This window comes from Haplochromis burtoni, unplaced genomic scaffold (genome assembly GCF_018398535.1).
Source record: "Haplochromis burtoni strain Fernald_Lab_line unplaced genomic scaffold, NCSU_Asbu1 Contig_21, whole genome shotgun sequence".
NCBI lineage: Eukaryota > Metazoa > Chordata > Actinopteri > Cichliformes > Cichlidae > Haplochromis > Haplochromis burtoni.
In genome coordinates, this window is record NW_024582382.1 from 805537 (window position 1) to 824190 (window position 18654).

Here is an 18654-nt window from a genome sequence, read left to right on the forward strand (position 1 = left end):
CTTGTCTAATTAAAATTCACATTACAGTTCAGCTCCAACGCAGACTGTGAGTTTCCATGTCTCCAATGTCTCAAAAGACAGAATGTCCCCAGTGCCGCTTTCAAAACACGAGGATACGTTCTGTCTTGCTTGTACTTACAGATGTGCATGCCATAAAAACTAATGATTCTATTGTGTGTCTTAAAGGATTCCCTATATCGTACAAACAAATCTACACTGCATTTGTGTATGTAATCTCTGTGTATGTACACCTACCTATGTAATCATTCATCGCTCAACTACTCCAACTTGCTTTAATTTCAGAAGACACCTAATTGCAATTAAGATGCATGGGGTGTTGAGCTGGGAAGTAAAAGGAAGTAATCAGTGCTGATTATAGAGCCAGAGCCTGATCAGAGTAAATCATATACTGACTGTACGGCTCCTCTGTGCCCGCCTGAATCGGAGTCGGGAATGAGACGGAACAGAGCCTGTTTTTAGTGTGATTATGTCCATGGCAGCACTACAGACTCCAGCTCGCTGCCAGATTTGAAAGGATTATGCCGCGTGTGACACCATGAGGTTGACCTAATCTTGTGGAGAGACACACAAAGATAATTTATGGGTCACATCGGACATGAATCTGTCCAATATGTTTTCCAGCTTTTAAATTTATAGTTTCCCCACCAGTCTCTTTAGTTTCAGTTTATGGGTTTGTTTTGCAAACTGTTCTATATAAAACACAAAGTGCTGCTTATGTATGTGGAGTTTGATTTGTGTATGTAAACACAGGAGCTTAACAAAACTCCAAGTCTAGCTGTCTAGGTCTGCATTCTGAGTGCTGCCAAAATGTGAGGGTTCTGAAAAACCGGTAAAGACATTATGCAAATAAATGTATGTTTTGAATTCTGTATGTTTAAATGAAAATTTGCAAGTATAATAAATCACTTCCCCTGTTTATTTGATGTTAAATGATCCAAGCTGAAATGCATAAGCACATATTGATCTAGCGATGCAGAAGAAGCATGGTGATCTGAAACAGTCAAAACATTTCATGGCAGCATTCAGGTTATAGTTTAAATATGTAAACAGACGGTCTTTGAGGACGGTGTTTTTAAGTACCACCTTTTCATATAATGCTTTTACTTATAGATATAAAAAGCATCTTTTCTTGTACATCAGTTGACTGAAAAGAGTGCACAATATTTGCTTTGCTATGCTCCACACATACATCAGGAGACTATACCATCTCAATGTAGTCGCTAATGAGAAACTTCACTGAAACATTTGGGGAATGAATGCCTTGCTCAAGGGTTTTGACAAGTTTGACTGTGAGTAGAGTCACACATTCATTCTTTCTCAGCCTTATCTTTACTTTATCTATGTATTCAGACTCACTTCTATTACATCAGAGCCCCGGGCCATAGAGGACCAATTTTTTAGTGTGAAAATCCACATGGAAAGCTTCAATCCTGGCTTTAGTCACACCATTTGTTAGCAGTAATGAGGGCAGATGAGAACTGTAGCGTTTTGCAGATTGTGAACATTGGCTATCCAACAGTGACACCTACTGGCTAATAAAGTCAAAATCAATCATTTCAAAAGACATGTCTGATTTTATTTGATATTAATTAATGTAACATTAATTCATATTAAACACACAAAAAGGGATTTAGACTTAGTAGACAATTTCTTAACATTAAGCTAAGTATTTATATAAATGTCAGAGTATCACTGTACTCCCACTTACATAATTCAAACACACATTGGTAATATTACATCTAAACTAATTGTAAAATAGCTAAAAATTCATGTAAAATGAATCTTTTCTTAATGACATGTCAAATGCTCATGATGGTTCATGTTCTTTGCTTCTGTACTTGACTTGAGATGTGAATGAGGAAATACTCTATGTACAAAACAAATGCTCTCTTATTGATGTCTTAATCGAGCAAGTCAGTGAAATTTTCCTGGCAGTACTGTTGAAAGTTGAACTCCTCAACAGTGAAAGGTACATCCTTCCACTTCTTCACTGGGAGCCGCTCTTGACCAGGGCTCTCCAGAACAAAGTTCTTAATGGCTAGATTTGGCAGTATGGCACACTTCTTGTACTTTATTTCATTTCCCCATTTCTGTGAATTTACACAAGAACAACACTCAGAATCCAACACGAGCATGAACGTAACATTGTGTTTTGTTTTTATTTGAAGAGGGTACCTTGCTGCATATTTTACAACTGATTGTACACCCAGGCTCCCAGTCCTCAAAGCTTCTTTCTAGAGTCAGTTGTTCTCCAAATGTATAGTGTTTCCTGAGGACAAACCAAAAGAAAATATATTTTACTTTGTCCCCAAAATGATTTTGCGTTAACTCTTAGATCAGAACATATTTAACTCACTTAAAGTCAGGGTTGACGTTGACGTACATGTTCTCAACTAGCTTGATGTCACTGCCAGAAGCCACAGGGGCAAAACAGTTTCGACACAAGAGCTGGATACTGGAGGCAGTGTTACGACTCCTCTTCTCTGCTTGGCGCCTCTGTTCAATTTTGGTGCAAGTGACTACCATCTCTTGAAGCTGAGTAATCTGGAGACAAGGAAGAATGGAAGGTGGTGTTAATACCACGGGGCTGTGAAATGTATTAAGGACTGGTAGAGTATATACGCTCACCTTTGTGCAAAAGTCTTGAGGGGTCATAGTTTGCACACGGTCAATGGCTTGTCCAGTCAGCTCCTCCAGATATTCATTCATGCGCTCTCGGCGATCTTCACGCCCGCCTGCTTGGGCTACGACTGCATACTGACTGTCTTTTGCTCGTGCACGTCCACTGGCCTGCTGCTGGGCGATCTCATTAGTAAGGAGTCCGTAGCGCACCACCAGGTTGCATTCAGGTATATCAAAACCTTCTTCGCCCACACTGGTGGAGATCAGGAGGTTCAGAGAACCCATACGGAAATTCCTGATTGTTTCTGCCTGTCCATTCTGTAAGAAATATGCAAATAAAAGCATGGAAACATGCAGAAATGTCCATAGAGATGTTACTGAATGTGACTGACTCAAAGCTTATAGGCGAAGACTGTATATCATCATACCTGTGTCATGTAGGTGTTGCCATTACCAGCGCCGATGAAGATGTCTGCCTTGATGCCAACTTCCTGCAATGCCCTGTTTTTGAGGACCCAGTCTTTCAGGCAGTGGGCGCTTTTACGAGTTTTACTGAAGATGATTGCCCTTGATGGGACACCTGACCCAAATTGTTGTAACAGAGTGCTCTGAAGTTCATCCATCTTTGGGTTATCAAAGCGAGAATCCATAGCTAGGTTCTTTAGCTCCACCTGATTCTCTGTGTGCCACAAAATAGTGACGCAAGTGATGGTTATATTTGCTGAAACCATGAAAATGTGGATTATAATGAAAATATGAGGACTCTCACCTTCAAAAAGTTCCAACAGGAAGGTGTCTGTCCCATCAATGGGATTGGTTTTCTTTTTGGAGTAATACTCCTCTAAGGAGCGATAAGCATCAATCATCCGTAAGGTGTCATTGATGAGGAGGGCATCATTATATTCCCTTAGGTGTAACGCACATTGTGCAAGCAGCCTGTTTTTCTCCTGTACGCCTGGTCAAAGAAACAGATGCAAGCAGAAGCATTGTTTCATCTAAAGATTTACTTACTCTAATTAATTCTATGAAAAAATATGCTCAAAACAAAATCACGTTGCAAGGTTAAAAACTAAGTCTGTACCTTGGTGCTCTAGATTCACCACATCTGCCTCATATTCTTGTGTTCCGCACTCTTTAAGTCTGAAGTCTGGGGGAAGGTTCATGCGACTGTGGATGATGTTCATCATCGATATCAGATGATCACGAAACGGATCCTCAAAGAAAAACACGTGTTTGTGTTTACTAGCAGATACTGTTTTTCGACAAGTGGTTGTTGTCCTGAGGCCAGCATTTGTATGATACCTCTGGGACAGCAACTGCTTCAGCCAATAACATAATATTACATTAAATATAAAAAAATGTTTACAGTCTGATACTACAGGGTTATTTTTTATTATATATTAAAATGTGCATTTGCTTCTTAGTTTAGTATTTTTCCATGACTTGTTTAAGATATCTAAACTTAATATGTGTGTGATAGCTAAGGGTCTCTGCTACAATGCAAGTTCAGCATACCCATGATAGCTTAACTGGTTTCACTAACTGTAACGTCAATGGTAAAGCAAATGTGTTAAACAGGCCATTAAGCCAAACCTGAGTTTCCCAATGTAAAAGCATTTTCATGGGAAAGGCATGTTGTTGGCAACATGTGAGCAGTCAAAAACACAAACAGGTTTACAAGCAGCACAGTGAATTATTTCACAAAGAAAGGGAAAGTGGTAAAGCTCTGTCACTAAAACACTGGAAGATCTGATAGATTATTTCTTTTTTTTTCTTTAGATGTGCACTAGAAAACTTTACCATCATTTTTTTCTAAATGAGCAAGTAAAGAATACATACAAAAACATTCAAATTTAAAGTTATCTTGCAATTTTCATATAAGATCAACAAGGTTAACAAGTGCTCTGTTTGTGTTGTTGTTGTGTGATGTTAGGAATGGGAATAGAAACAAAGATAATAAGGGAAAAACATAAACTTTATAGAAGGATACGAAATATTTATCCCATATCTGGCAATTTCTTTTTTATTACAGCAAATGAAAAACAGCTTCTAGTGCTACTGTCACTACAACAACAACAACAACAACAACAATGTGTTGTTTTTATAAATACAAGAAAATTTTAATTTTCGTATTTCAAATAAATGGTCTTATTGAAATAAAAACAGGTATAAAAATATGCTTACTTTAAGTCTTTCTTTTACAATTTTGAAGCTTTTTCTGGGTTTGGGCACCACTTCCTTCAGTTCAGATGCATATTCTTTAGCTGAAACTATGACTGAGTCCAAGTTGGCACAAATCTGAAAGGAGGAGCATTTTCAAGCAAAGCCAGCTAATTAAATAGAGATAAATTATATAAAAAGCTCAAATAAAAAATGAATCCCTGACCTCCAGTACATGCTCCACAGCCTTGTCCAGGGTCTTTGCGCCTCCTGTTCCTGGAGATGCTGTGAGGCCCAAGATCTGTGGCAGTGGTTTTTCTCCCTTCAACTTTTTCTCCACATAGAGTCTCATTACTTTGTTGTAGGCTTCCTCCTTCTGAGTATGGTGGCACTCATCAATTATCAGCAGAGTAATATCTGTAGAAAATCCTCAAGTCAGTTCATTTCAGCATAACAGCATAATCAGACATGTTTAAGCTCACTTTGACTCACCTGAGAGCTCGACATGTCTTGCTTCCTCTTTGTTAATCAGAGCGTTGTACAAGATCTGCGCTGTGCAGATGACTACTTGTGACTGCTTCACCACTAACCCAAAAAAGTCCTTTTCCTTATTCTCTCCACTGACTTTCTTAATAATGAAGGTACAACCCAGGTGAGGCTCAAACTCTTTGTTGTAGTGTTGGTCAACAAGATGAACCTGAATTATAGAGCACATCAAAAACATTATATTTAGTCACCTTTAGTCACAGCAGGTGTATCATAGTTTTTATTGTCTTAAAAATTAAATCCCCTCTTTCTGTTTTAGGTACCTTGTTTACGAGGACGATCACTTTAGCATTTGGTGTGGTCTCCAGGTGTTTTTTGGCCACATACACTGCAGCGCGAGTCTTTCCACCTCCCGTCGGTAACCATATTATGATGTTCTCTCCTTTAAGAGCCCTTTCAACCACTTCCTGCTGGTAGTTATGCAGTCCAAAATCTGCCATTTCGCAGTGCCCTTTTGTTCAGTAATATTTTTGCGTGGCATAGAATACAGATACTGTAGAAGAGAAATGGACACCCAGTTGTGACTTCAAACTCTTAGCCTTAAAAGTCTGCTGGAGCAAAGCTAGTGACAAAACAAACAGAAAGAAAGTCAGCCTTCTGAACTCACCAGTGACGAAGCTCTGTGTAGTTTCTTCTCTTTTTCAGCCGTCACAAGACAGTTGCAAGCTGGTGATGTTTTCAATTTTGTTTGGACTGCCTGTGTCACGTGGAAACTGGAAAATGAAACTTATCTGAACTCAGAAAGTTGGCCCTCATGAGGGAGTCTCTGGATGAACAGAAGGTGATTACTAAAATATCTACTCTTAACTCGCTCTGCCTATTGTTTTTAGTTTTGCTTTCCTCATGTAACAAACAGCTTGTTAGTGTTGCAAAAAAAAAATAAATCCCCTTGTCTGTTTTAATGTCAGCTCACGTAACTTGATCTCTACCCTCTGGCAAAAGAGCTTCAGCAGTATTTGGTTTCAGTTTCCTTTCATTGTGTTACAGTCAAATTCTTCATCTTTACAATGTAGTCTAAATGTTTATAGATCTAAACCATAAAAAAACTAATTTCAGCTGTTAGTTGACAATGACATTTTCTAAAGACTGAGCTCAAATGAAACATCTAAATTTGAGATAATCAATGTATGCACAATATCATATTTTTGTAAACTAATTTGTAGTATTACATCTAAGTGCACTTTAAAATGACTACAATGGTTCATGGAAATTTTTGATGACATAAAGTGTACACGATGGTTAAGGTTCATGTTACAGCAGGAGATAGTTTTATCATTTGCTTCTGTGGTGGACTTGAGAGGAAAGTGAAGAACTCCTTACAACAACATGCAAAGGGGATGATACAATGGCCGTGGTCTGGGTTCATTCAAACGTCCAGCTGCAAAATGATTAACTTGCATTTTCTTAATGAAAATAGGCTCACAAACTCCAGTAGATTGCAAAAGAAAACCCCCTTTCCTCCCTTACAGGGGTCTCAATTGTGAGAACGTCATGATGTTAACAAATATTTATTTCTCTTTCAATGTTTTCCTTCCACCCTGAATCTCCAGAGAAAAATACATAGTCACTGTGGATAGGGCAGTAAGACAGTCTTCTTGTACGTTATCCTATTCCTGTGTATTTACATAAGAACAACACAATCCCTAACTATGGATCTATTTGCACTAGGGCTGCAACAGAAGACTATTTTGGTAGTCGACTAATCTGCCAATTTTTCTTTGATTAGTCAACGAGTATTTCAATAACTCTTATCTTCGCTTCCTGTAGGCAAACCTGTTCTAGGGTATCTCACCTGCTCAGGTGATTAGCTAGCATATCCTGAGAAGTTTCCGACCGGTAAGCTAACATAAACATGAACATAAACATTACTGTACAAGCATTAACATGGAATTACTGTACAAACGTTAACATAAACACGGTCAACGCAACGCACTAGCTCTCTCAAACTGACCCATTCAGAGTTGACGTCACAGCTCCAGGGTGCTTCCTGTAACTGCGGTCAAGTGAGCCCTCACACACGAAGTCAGGTCAAGCTAGCCGCACCGCCGGCCGCACCTACAATCGTATTGCACTTTTCTTCCGTATATTACGGTACGGGTGCCGACAGGCTTAGAAGCACTTCTGGATACTTGCATTTTTCCTTTTCTCAATTCTCAAGTACGCGAGTCCGTTCTCATTTTAGACTGCAGGACCAGCAGCTGATGCTGTGTACAAGTATGGGCATCATCAGTGACAGAGATGCCAAAAGGAAGAGCAAATTCATCTGCAAGGTTAGAAGCAGCACTGGTGGGCGAAGGTCAGAGGTCACTGAACAAACGGCTCTCCATTATAGACACCCCATCACACCTGCTTCATTCCACCTTTGTAAAGCAGCATAGCTTCTTCTCCCTCTAACTGATTCAACCTTTCAGCCATGAAGTACACGTCAGGAAATCATTCCTATTGTTATGTCTGTAAAAGTGTACAATAACTCTTCGGTATGTAGCACGATCAATACAATGTCTGTGCCTTCACCTGGAGACTGGCGGTCCATCCCACAAGGATTTCAGGAGCGCTGGAACTTCCCTCTCTGCTGTGGAGCTCTGGATGGGAAGCACGTCCAGAAAAAGGCCCCCCATACATCATATAGGAGACACACACATTAATATACACTAAATATTTATTTCATTTCTTTTTTTGTGGTGCCCAAATTTATGCACCTGCTTAATTTTCTTTAAACAATTATTGCACACTTTTTGTAAATCCAGTAAACTTCTTTTCACTTCTCAAATATCACTGTGTGTCTCCTATATGATATATTTAACTGACATTTTTTATTGTAACAACCAACGATTTATACAGGAAAATAATGGCTATTAACAAGGTTGCCCAAACTTTTTTGCGGTGTGAACACACCATAGAATCCAGTGAAATATTCACGTCACCTTTAACAATTTTCTTGTTATAAAATTAAAAAAATACACAATATCAAAAATACAGCACAGCAGTTTAGTTGGGGATAAGGTCAGGTTGAACAAAAATATACAGTATAGTGAGAAGACAAATGTATTGTCAACTCTTACCGAATTTGTAATTCTTTTTATTATTTTTAAAGTGTAGTGTAATAATTATATATTAATGTATGTCATATAAATACATATATATATAGCTAATATTTCAAATCTCGAAGTGGATTAAGAAGTAAATTAGTGAAAAATGCAAGTATTCAGAAGACTGTTTCTAACCCAGTCGGCACCCGTACCGTAATATGTGTATGAAAAGTGCAACAGGATTGTATAGGTGCAGCTGGCGCCAGGGCTCACTTGATCGCAGTCTTCCTGTAGTGTACTGCAGTGTAGTATACCTTGTATTACAAAAACATATTTATTAGTATTAGTATGAAAAGTAGACAGTATAATTCTGCGTCTACAAATTTTTATAGTCAACGTCATCGATTATGTCGACAAATCGTGCAGCCCAATTTGACACTAGTGTTTAAAGTATTATTAAATTATAGTATTATTATTATAGTATTATTAAACACAGTATTAAAGTCTGTGCCCTGTTTAAATTACTATATCTGATTCTACATCCAGGCGCCCAGTTCCCAAAATGTTAGAAATGTTGACGTTCACTGAACTGAGAGCACAACATGTCTTAATACCTCCTTGTTAGTCAGAGCATTGTATAAGAGCTGTGCTGTGCAGATGAAAGGCTCTGACGTCTGCACCAGTAACACAAAGAAATGCTTCTTATTGGTCTCTCCACTGACTTGGTCCAGCTCTTTGCTCTCAAACTCTTTTCTTCAGGATTGGCCAACAAGACAAACCTAAATTATGGATTGCATTAAATAATAACTTGTCATCATCTTCAGCTAGAGAAGCTTGACATAGCCAGGCTTTCTGTCTTAGTTAAGCCAGGCTTTCTGCTTAGGGCTCTGTGTGCACTCAGAGGAAATAAAGCATTTGATGGATCATTTTACACTTCTTCTGCACAAAAATGACAGATTTGACAGATGCCTAGTTCAGACTGACACTAGGAGTCAGTCAAATAAAGATGTATAAAGAATATTTACAGCTAAAGCCAGCACTGGTGTTGCAAATAAGTCAAGAGAGCTGCAGACAATCAGTAATAATTTGAATTAATGAGTTTATAGATTTATTTTACGACTCAGTAATAAATTACATCTAAACTTAAGCTCTAAAATAGATCTAATAAAGATTCAGTGTTCAGACCTGATACTATCCCACTGCTTAGTGAAGGTTAAATGCCTCATCCGTGGCCAGATCACAGCAAAATATATATTTTTTGACTTATCCTTGGGAATAAATCTGCTTTAAACAGACTTTATAATTGTAAAACATGTATGCCTTACTCCAGTGTGACAAATTGCAATTTGAAATAATCATATCTCTAATGTAGATCAGTTATATGGTGTTAAACCACAACAGTTAAAATACATAACTATGTATTGATCCAGTAATACTGAGGGTGCATCCCCAGGTGTTAAAACATTACATTAAAGTCTCTGAAGTCAGCATTTTCACATATCCTTTTTTTTTTGTTTTTATTTATGTAACAGTTTTATACAGACATATAAACAGAAATATATATTTTTATATCCTCATCCCAGCAAATAATGTGTGTCTATTCAGTCAACTGAATGCACATCTCTTTTACAGTGGTTGCCTAGACACATCAGACAACCGTGCTCCTGACGTGGATAATACCATAATTTATAGAAACAGTTGGGGATTAAATGCCTTGCTCATGAGTCTGTCATGTTTGACTGTGGCCTGTAAGTCATTCATTCTCAGTATATTTCCACATTATCTGCAGATTCAGACATTTCCATTACATCCACATCTTTCAATGTGAAAATCCTCGTGGAAAGCTTTAATCCTGGCTTTACGAAAACATTTCTTGTGCTATCCAAGACTGACACCTACTGATTAATAAAGGCAAACTTATGAAAAATCAATCATTTCAAAAGGAGCATTTGTTTAAATTAATCAAATTTAGATTTAGTTTAAAAATGTATATGCTACAATATAGAAAAAATAAAAAGGATGATTTCATCTGTTAGTGAACAATGATAATTCTTAAGATTAGGCTCTCATAAAACATCTGATTTAGTTACAGAAATTGTCCACAATGTCAAACTTCATACACACATCAGCAGCATTACATCTGAACACATTTTAAAATAGCTAAAACAGTTCATGTTAATTAATCTCCTCTTGATGGCATGTCACATATTCATGATGTTTAAGGGTCATGTTATAGAAGAACGCAAATGAACTCAGGCACTGGGCATAAACGAAGCATTCACTAATTGCTAATTATAAACATGACTGATGCACTAAGGTTTTTAGCTGCCTTAGGCACCACGCAACAAAGATCGGGCATATGTGGAGTGAGTCTGTGTTCATGCAAACATCCAACCATACAACAGTATGGTTTTCTAAAAGAAACTGGAGTCTCAAAATCAAGTAAAGTGCAGAAGAAAACCACACAGAGCTTTCTGGTTCGTGGCTCAATCAAAGAGGTCAGGGAAGTTTTCCTGGCAGTACTCTTCATAGTCGAAGTCCTCAACAGTGAAAGGTACATCTTTCCATTTCTTTACTGTTATCCTGCCTTTGGGGGTTTCCAGGGCAAAGTTCTTAATGGCTAGATTTGGCATTAAGACATGCTTTTTGTATTTTATCTCGAATCCCCATTCCTGTGAATTTGTATAAGAATAACAGTCAGATTCCAACATGAGCATGAACTGCGGATCTATTTAGATACAGTATTAAACAGTGAGTTCACTGTACCTTGTTGCATTTTTTGCATCTGATTCTACACCCAGGCTCCCAGTCCTCAAAGCTCCTTTCTAGAATCACCCGCTCTGCAACTTTGTAGTGATTCCTGAGGACAAACAAGAAGCAACGATATTTTTATTTGGTCTCAACATACTTCTGCTTTAACTCTTAGATCAGAACATCTTTAACTCACTTAAAGTCAGGGCTGACGTTGACATATTGCGTATTGTCAACAAGTTGAATGTCACTGCCAGAAGCCACAGGGGTAAAACAGTTTCGACACAAGAACTGGATACTGGAAGCAGTATTACTCCTCCTCTTCTCCGTTTTGCAGCTTTCTTCAATTTTACTAGAAATAATTGCCTTTCGTTGAAGCTCACTTAACTGGAATCACAGAGGAATGGACGATAATATTAGTAACACTAGGCAGTGAGAGCGAGAGCAGTAAGTTATGGCTCGGTAGTGTCCTTAAACATCACCTTTAAATAAAACTCGTGGTGACTCATACGTTGCACACGGTCAATGGCTTTACCAGTCAGCTCCTCCAGATATTCATTGATGCGCTCTCTGCGATGTTCACGCCCGCCTGCTTGGGCTACGACTGCATACTGACTGTTTTTTGCTCGTGCACGTCCACTGGCCTGCTGCTGGGCGATCTCATTAGTAAGGAGTCCGTAGCGCACCACCAGGTTGCATTCAGGTATATCAAGACCTTCTTCGGCCACACTGGTGGAGATCAGGAGGTTCAGAGAACCCATACGGAAACTCCTGATTGTTTCTGCCTGTTCATTCTATAAGAAATATGCAAATAAAAGCATGGAAACATACAGAAATGTCCATAGAAATGTTACTGAATGTGACTGACTCAAAGCTTATCGGTGAAGACTGTATATCATCATACCTGTGTCATGTAGGTGATGCCATTACCAGCACCAGTGAGGATGTCAGCCTTGATGCCAGCATCTTTCAATGCCCTGTTTTTGAGGACCCAGTCTTTCAGGCAGTGGGTGCTTTTGCGAGTTTTACTGAAGAGAATTCCTCTTGATGGGACACCTGACCCAAACTGTTGTAACAGAGTGCGTTGAAGTTCATCCATCTTTGGGTTCTCAAAGCGAGAATCCATAGCAAGGTTCCTTAGCTCCACCTGATTCTCTGTGTGCCACAAAATAGTAATATTTATATTGGCTGAAATCATCAAAAGTTGCATTATGAGCTACAAAATAAAGTTATGGTATTAACACAAATGTTAGGATTTTCACCTTCAAAAAGTCCCAACAAGAAGAAGTCTGTCCCATCAATGGCCTTGGTGCTCTTTGTGGAGTAATACTCCTCTAGGGAACGATAAGCATCAATCATCCTCAAGGTGTCATTGATGAGGAGGGCATCATTGTACTGCCGAAGGTGTAACGCACATTGTGCAAGCAGCCTGTTGTTGTCTCGTACTCCTGGTCAAAGAGGACAGATACAAGCAGCAGTATTATTTTATTTAAATACTGATTACCTTAATTCTCACAAAATCCGTTGTATTTACCGCTGCCATCAGCAGAAGGATTAGATGCTACGGTCTTACCTCGCTGTTCCAGAACCACCACATCTGCTTCATATTCTTGTGTTCCACACTCTCTCAGTTTGAAGTCTGGAGGAATATCCATGTAACCGTGGATAATCGTCATCATTGACTTCAGATGATCACCAAAAGGATCCTCAAAGAAAAACATGTATTTGTGGTTACTAGCAGGTCCCAATTTTTGCCAGGTGGCTGTCATGCCAGGGCAAAAAATGCCTCAGACAGTCAGTCAGTGATGTGACACCCAAGAGCCCTTTAAGCACAGGCAAAATTAAAAGGAAATTTTTGAAAATCTTTATTTTAGATTCTGCTACTACAGATATATTTGACTCTTATATTAGCATTTTTCCAAGGTGGAATTAAATTAACACTAGTCTTGGGAGTGGCAATAAGAGTATTTGTGGTCATTTCTGAGGTGAACTAGTAGATGAGGCTTTTCTCATTAGTCTTTCAGTTCATTTGTTCATGTTACAAGAAAATGCAGTTTTTCAAAATCCATCAGTTTTTTTTTTTTGGTTTTTTTTAATATCTGCTTACTCTATCTCTCATGTTGACAATGTTGAAGGTTTTTCTGGGTCTGGGCACCACTTCCTTCAGTTCCGGAGCATACTGTTTAGTTGAAACTATGGCTGAATCCAAGTTGGCACAAATCTGAGAGAGCATAATCAATTATGAGAAAAAGACACTTGTGGGAGGACATTTGAGTGGCAAATGATATATAAAAAAATGAATCCCTGACCTCCAGTACATGCTCCACAGCCTTGTCCAGTGCCTTTGCGCCTCCTGTTCCTGGGGATGCTGTGAGGCCCAAGATCTGTGGCAGTGGTTTTTCTCCCTTCAGCTTCTTCTCCACATAGAGTCTCATTACTTTGTTGTAGACAGACTCCTTGTGAGTATGGTGGCACTCATCAATTATCAGCAGAGTAATATCTGTAGAAAATTCTCAAGTCAGTTCATTTCAGCATAACAGCATAATCAGACGTGTTTAAGCTCACTTTGACTCACCTGAGAGCTCGACATGTCTTGCTTCCTCCTTGTTAATCAGAGCGTTGTACAAGATCTGTGCTGTGCAGATGACCACATCTGACTCTTGCACCACTAACCCAAAAAAGTCCTTTTCATCACTCTCTCCGCTCACTTTCCTAACAGCATAGCGTAGACCCAGGTGAGGCTCAAACTCTTTGTTGTAGTGTTGGTCAACAAGATGAACCTGAATAATAGAACACATCAAAAACATTATATGAAGTCATCTTCTTATACCAGTTTTACGATGGTTTTTATTGCCCTTTTTCTACTTTACGTACCTTGTTTACGAGGACCATCACTTTAGCATTTGGTGTGGTCTCCAGGTGTTTTTTGGCCACATACACTGCAGCGCGGGTCTTTCCACCTCCCGTCGGTAACCATATTATGATGTTCTCTCCTTTAAGAGCCCTTTCAACCACTTCCTGCTGGTAGGTATATAGTCCAAAATCTGACATTTTCCAGTGTCTTTTTGTCCAATAATACTTTAGAATGGCATAGATTTCAGATACTGTAGAAAAGAAATGGACACCACATTGCAATTTGAAGGCTTAAACGTCTGTAGGACTAAAGCTGGTGACAAAACAAGCAAGCATTCTGAGAGGCATAGTGAATAGAAACACTTGATATCATTTATATATGAAGAAAATGTAATTTTAACTCACCAGTCAGTGCTGACAGAGCTCTGTGTTGTTCTGCTTCTTTCCTCTTCCGCTGTCACCAGGCACTGCAAGTTGGTGAGGTTTTAAACTCTGTTTGGACAGGCTGCGTCACGTGGAAATTGGAAAACGAAACCTCTATGTTCTCAGAACAGTGGGCCTCACGAGGGAGTCTCTTGAAGAACGGCAGCAGGTGATCATTATGCAGTGACAAGGGAAGAATGAGCTTCACTAAAATAAAGTAGGTTCTTCTAAGAAAAGCCACACCCAAGGTACTGCTTAGAAATCGATTTATTTATTTTTTAGTCAAGGAAATTCCCTAACTTAACGTATTCATTGTTTGTAGTTTTGTTTTCCAGACACAGCTTGTCAGAATTAGTCTTTAAAAAAGGCATGGGGATTTTTTACATGTACTCATTCACTTGTTTTCTGCCCTCTGGCAAGAAAAGAGCTTCAACAGTATTTGGCTGCTTTACAGAGCTTGGGTACAGCTTAAGTCACCATCAAAAAAAGTTGTGCCGTCTGAAAACATATAAACTCACAAGTAAGATTAACCAAAACCAAAAACTAAAACCAAAGTTGCCCTTTTTTCAAAGGAGCTTGGAAAGAAAGTGGCTTCTTCAGTTCTAAAACCAAACGGCGGGGAATCTCAGGTATGTAAACCGTAATAGTGGTTGTCCCTTAAGAGGGTGATAGGCCTCGCCGTATCATGTGACCTAAGGTAACGTGACGCAAGGTGTGAATCGGGGTTAAGGCACCTTGGAAGGGATCTCAGAACTGCACTGAAGGTGGAATAAGCCACCCACTCTGTTCAGCTATGGCCTCTTTTAACCCACTTTGAAACCATTGTCATCTTCTCAATTCAGATTGCGAACATTGGCATTCTTAAAAGAGTGACCTTTAACCTTTAGCTGCAGATGTACCACTGAGTCGAGGTGGCTCTTCTATATTACACCATGCATGGTTTTTTTGGACTGGCTGTTCAGAACTGAAGAAGCCTCTCGGATGAGAGAAGAAACATCGTCATGAAACTTTAAAAAGTCCTGTGGCTTTCATTCTAAGCTCTGTAATTAGTTGGCACATTGTGTAAAATATCAAAAACAAGATGCAATTATCTGCAGATCTCGTAAAGCATTAAAAGAGGAGAGCATGCTACTCTATGGTGAACACGGGCCTCTACCAAATTTTTTTGCAACATGTTGCTGCCATCAAATCCAAAGTGACCACATTTTTTCTCTTTAAAATAGTACAGTTTCTCAGTTTAAACATTTGGTTTGTTTTACTATGTTCTACTGTGAATAAAATGTGGGTTTATGAGATTTGCAAACCATTGCTTTGTGCTTTTATTTACATTTTATATAGGGCTCCATATTTTGGAATTGGGGTTGTACTTCAAAGCAGTCCAGCTCGTTTAATTTTTCATAGTACAGGGAGTGCAGAATTATTAGGCAAGTTGTATTTTTGAGGAATAATTTTATTATTGAACAACAACCATGTTCTCAATGAACCCAAAAAACTCATTAATATCAAAGCTGAATGTTTTTGGAAGTGTTTTTAGTTTTAGCTATTTTAGGGGGATATCTGTGTGTGCAGGTGACTATTACTGTGCATAATTATTAGGCAACTTAACAAAAAACAAATATATACCCATTTCAATTATTTATTTTTACCAGTGAAACCAATATAACATCTCCACATTCACAAATATACATTTCTGACATTCAAAAACAAAACAAAAACAAATCAGCGACCAATATAGCCACCTTTCTTTGCAAGGACACTCAAAAGCCTGCCATCCATGGATTCTGTCAGTGTTTTGATCTGTTCACCATCAACATTGCGTGCAGCAGCAACCACAGCCTCCCAGACACTGTTCAGAGAGGTGTACTGTTTTCCCTCCTTGTAAATCTCACATTTGATGATGGACCACAGGTTCTCAATGGGGTTCAGATCAGGTGAACAAGGGGCCATGTCATTAGTTTTTCTTCTTTTATACCCTTTCTTGCCAGCCACGCTGTGGAGTACTTGGACGCGTGTGATGGAGCATTGTCCTGCATGAAAATCATGTTTTTCTTGAAGGATGCAGACTTCTTCCTGTACCACTGCTTGAAGAAGGTGTCTTCCAGAAACTGGCAGTAGGACTGGGAGTTGAGCTTGACTCCATCCTCAACCCGAAAAGGCCCCACAAGCTCATCTTTGATGATACCAGCCCAAACCAGTACTCCACCTCCACCTTGCTGGCGTCTGAGTCGGACTGGAGCTCTCTGCCCTTTACCAATCCAGCCACGGGCCCTCCATCTGGCCCATCAAGACTCACTCTCATTTCATCAGTCCATAAAACCTTAGAAAAACAGTCTTGAGATATTTCTTGGCCCAGTCTTGACGTTTCAGCTTGTGTGTCTTGTTCAGTGGTGGTCGTCTTTCAGCCTTTCTTACCTTGGCCATGTCTCTGAGTATTGCACACCTTGTGCTTTTGGGCACTCCAGTGATGTTGCAGCTCTGAAATATGGCCAAACTGGTGGCAAGTGGCATCTTGGCAGCTGCACGCTTGACTTTTCTCAGTTCATGGGCAGTTATTTTGCGCCTTGGTTTTTCCACACGCTTCTTGCGACCCTGTTGACTATTTTGAATGAAACGCTTGATTGTTCGATGATCACGCTTCAGAAGCTTTGCAATTTTGAGACTGCTGCATCCCTCTGCAAGATATCTCACTATTTTTGACTTTTCTGAGCCTGTCAAGTCCTTCTTTTGACCCATTTTGCCAAAGGAAAGGACGTTGCCTAATAATTATGCACACCTGATATAGGGTGTTGATGTCATTAGACCACACCCCTTCTCATTACAGAGATGCACATCACCTAATATGCTTAATTGGTAGTAGGCTTTCGAGCCTATACAGCTTGGAGTAAGACAACATGCATGAAGAGGATGATGTGGACAAAATACTCATTTGCCTAATAATTCTGCACTCCCTGTATGCAGGCAAGTTTGTGAAAGTTGCAAAAGGATAAACTAAAGTTAATGTACAAAAAATCCCAGCTGATTCGAAGTAGGAATTTTTACTACTTTTTTACAGCACTGTGTAAACAATATGCAAGTTCTAATAAATCCTTTGGTAATTTCCATTACCTATCCACTATGTGAGTCACAGCACAAAATATCAACAGTAAGGAGTGCTTTGATTCACACAATGGGATATCACATGCATTTTCTGGTTTAATGAAGTTTTCAACGGGAGTGGACGCGTTGTGTGATACAGAGAAACGAAATCAAAAGCTCTGTGCAGAATGGGCCAACTGAGGGAGGCTCTGGAGGAACAACAAATCACAACTCAAATGCAGTGACAAAGCCTAAATGTCATTGACAATAAAGCAGTTGTGTTTTACAAGCCTTACATAATACAGCAGCAAGACATTTTGCAGTTAACTGTGCAGGGAATTTAGGTTCTTTATAACTAATAGAAATCAATGAAAAATACCATGAAAAGAAGTAAAGTATACCATTACATCTACATTGAAGTAATATATTGTTTTTGGTGTGCCCATAAATAATTCAAATTTCATAATTCATTGTTTTTCACATTAGATTTTACCGCAACGCCTTTAAGAATTTGCATTCTTTAACAAGAAACAAACCACAACTGAAAAACACCACCTCCTTACCCTGAGGAGCTGGACTTTTGCCTGAGATGACTAATTTCTTTATTTTATCTAACTGGTTTAGGTAGCACTGTTAATGATCCACTAGCCTTTACAAGCCTCAAGTATTTTTGAAGAAAATAAATATTTTTCCTGATAAAACCTTCAGTTGAAAGTGTCAGGCCAACTGAAAAGTTACCCTAAATATATCTTAGTACTGTGTAAACCTTAGGGTGTTGTAGATTTTAATCAGTTTTTGCATGCACCACGCCCTTGATACACCCGTCTTGTTTTCATTGCATCAGGAAACAGAACTCTAAAGCCTATTATACACAATCATACAAGAGAGCCTAAAGATGCATTATAGATAAGTCACTTATTTAGTTATATGCACGCAATCTTTTACATTTGAGTGGATCATAATGTTCACTGATGGAATCAACCATTACACACTACGTGGCCTTAACTAAAGGCACACCATTTCTAGTGTTATAAGGTTATAATGTTCACTTTCCTCTAAAAAGCCTTTTATGATTTTACTAATATTTCTGCCTCAGATTAAGTGTTTGTTGGTGACCTTCTTTATTTAGCCAAGTGACCATGAAAAGAATTACTTACCAAAAAAACAAAACAAA

The 18654-nt window shown here is 38.9% G+C and overlaps 2 protein-coding genes across 6 annotated transcripts; both read right to left on the reverse strand.

Moving 5' to 3' along the window:
- Positions 1–923: 923 nt before the first annotated feature.
- On the reverse strand, positions 924–7422 carry LOC102312694 (probable ATP-dependent RNA helicase DHX58). 5 transcript variants are annotated; one of them, XM_042218600.1, is made up of 13 exons: positions 7301–7422; positions 5957–6042; positions 5613–5842; positions 5296–5500; positions 5030–5220; positions 4828–4941; positions 3725–3857; positions 3413–3598; positions 3072–3322; positions 2650–2961; positions 2378–2565; positions 2197–2290; positions 924–2111 (listed from the first exon to the last, which is right to left on the reverse strand). In XM_042218600.1, exons 3-13 carry the CDS (start codon positions 5787–5789, stop codon positions 1923–1925), a joined length of 2040 nt encoding a protein of 679 aa, XP_042074534.1. In that variant the 5' UTR covers positions 5790–5842; positions 5957–6042; positions 7301–7422; the 3' UTR covers positions 924–1922. The 5 variants fall into 5 exon arrangements, with proteins under 5 accessions (XP_042074534.1, XP_005920417.1, XP_042074533.1 ...); XM_005920355.3 differs by having other exon boundaries at positions 5957–6062; XM_042218599.1 differs by having other exon boundaries at positions 5957–6113.
- Positions 7423–9876: 2454 nt separating this feature from the next.
- LOC102313222 (DExH-box helicase 58) lies at positions 9877–14483 on the reverse strand. The gene is made up of 12 exons (XM_005920356.3): positions 14388–14483; positions 14004–14233; positions 13705–13909; positions 13439–13629; positions 13237–13350; positions 12703–12835; positions 12392–12577; positions 12034–12284; positions 11612–11923; positions 11326–11516; positions 11145–11238; positions 9877–11050 (listed from the first exon to the last, which is right to left on the reverse strand). The coding sequence occupies exons 2-12, from the start codon at positions 14178–14180 to the stop codon at positions 10865–10867; spliced, it is 2040 nt and encodes a 679-aa protein (XP_005920418.1). The 5' UTR covers positions 14181–14233; positions 14388–14483; the 3' UTR covers positions 9877–10864.
- Positions 14484–18654: the final 4171 nt, after the last annotated feature.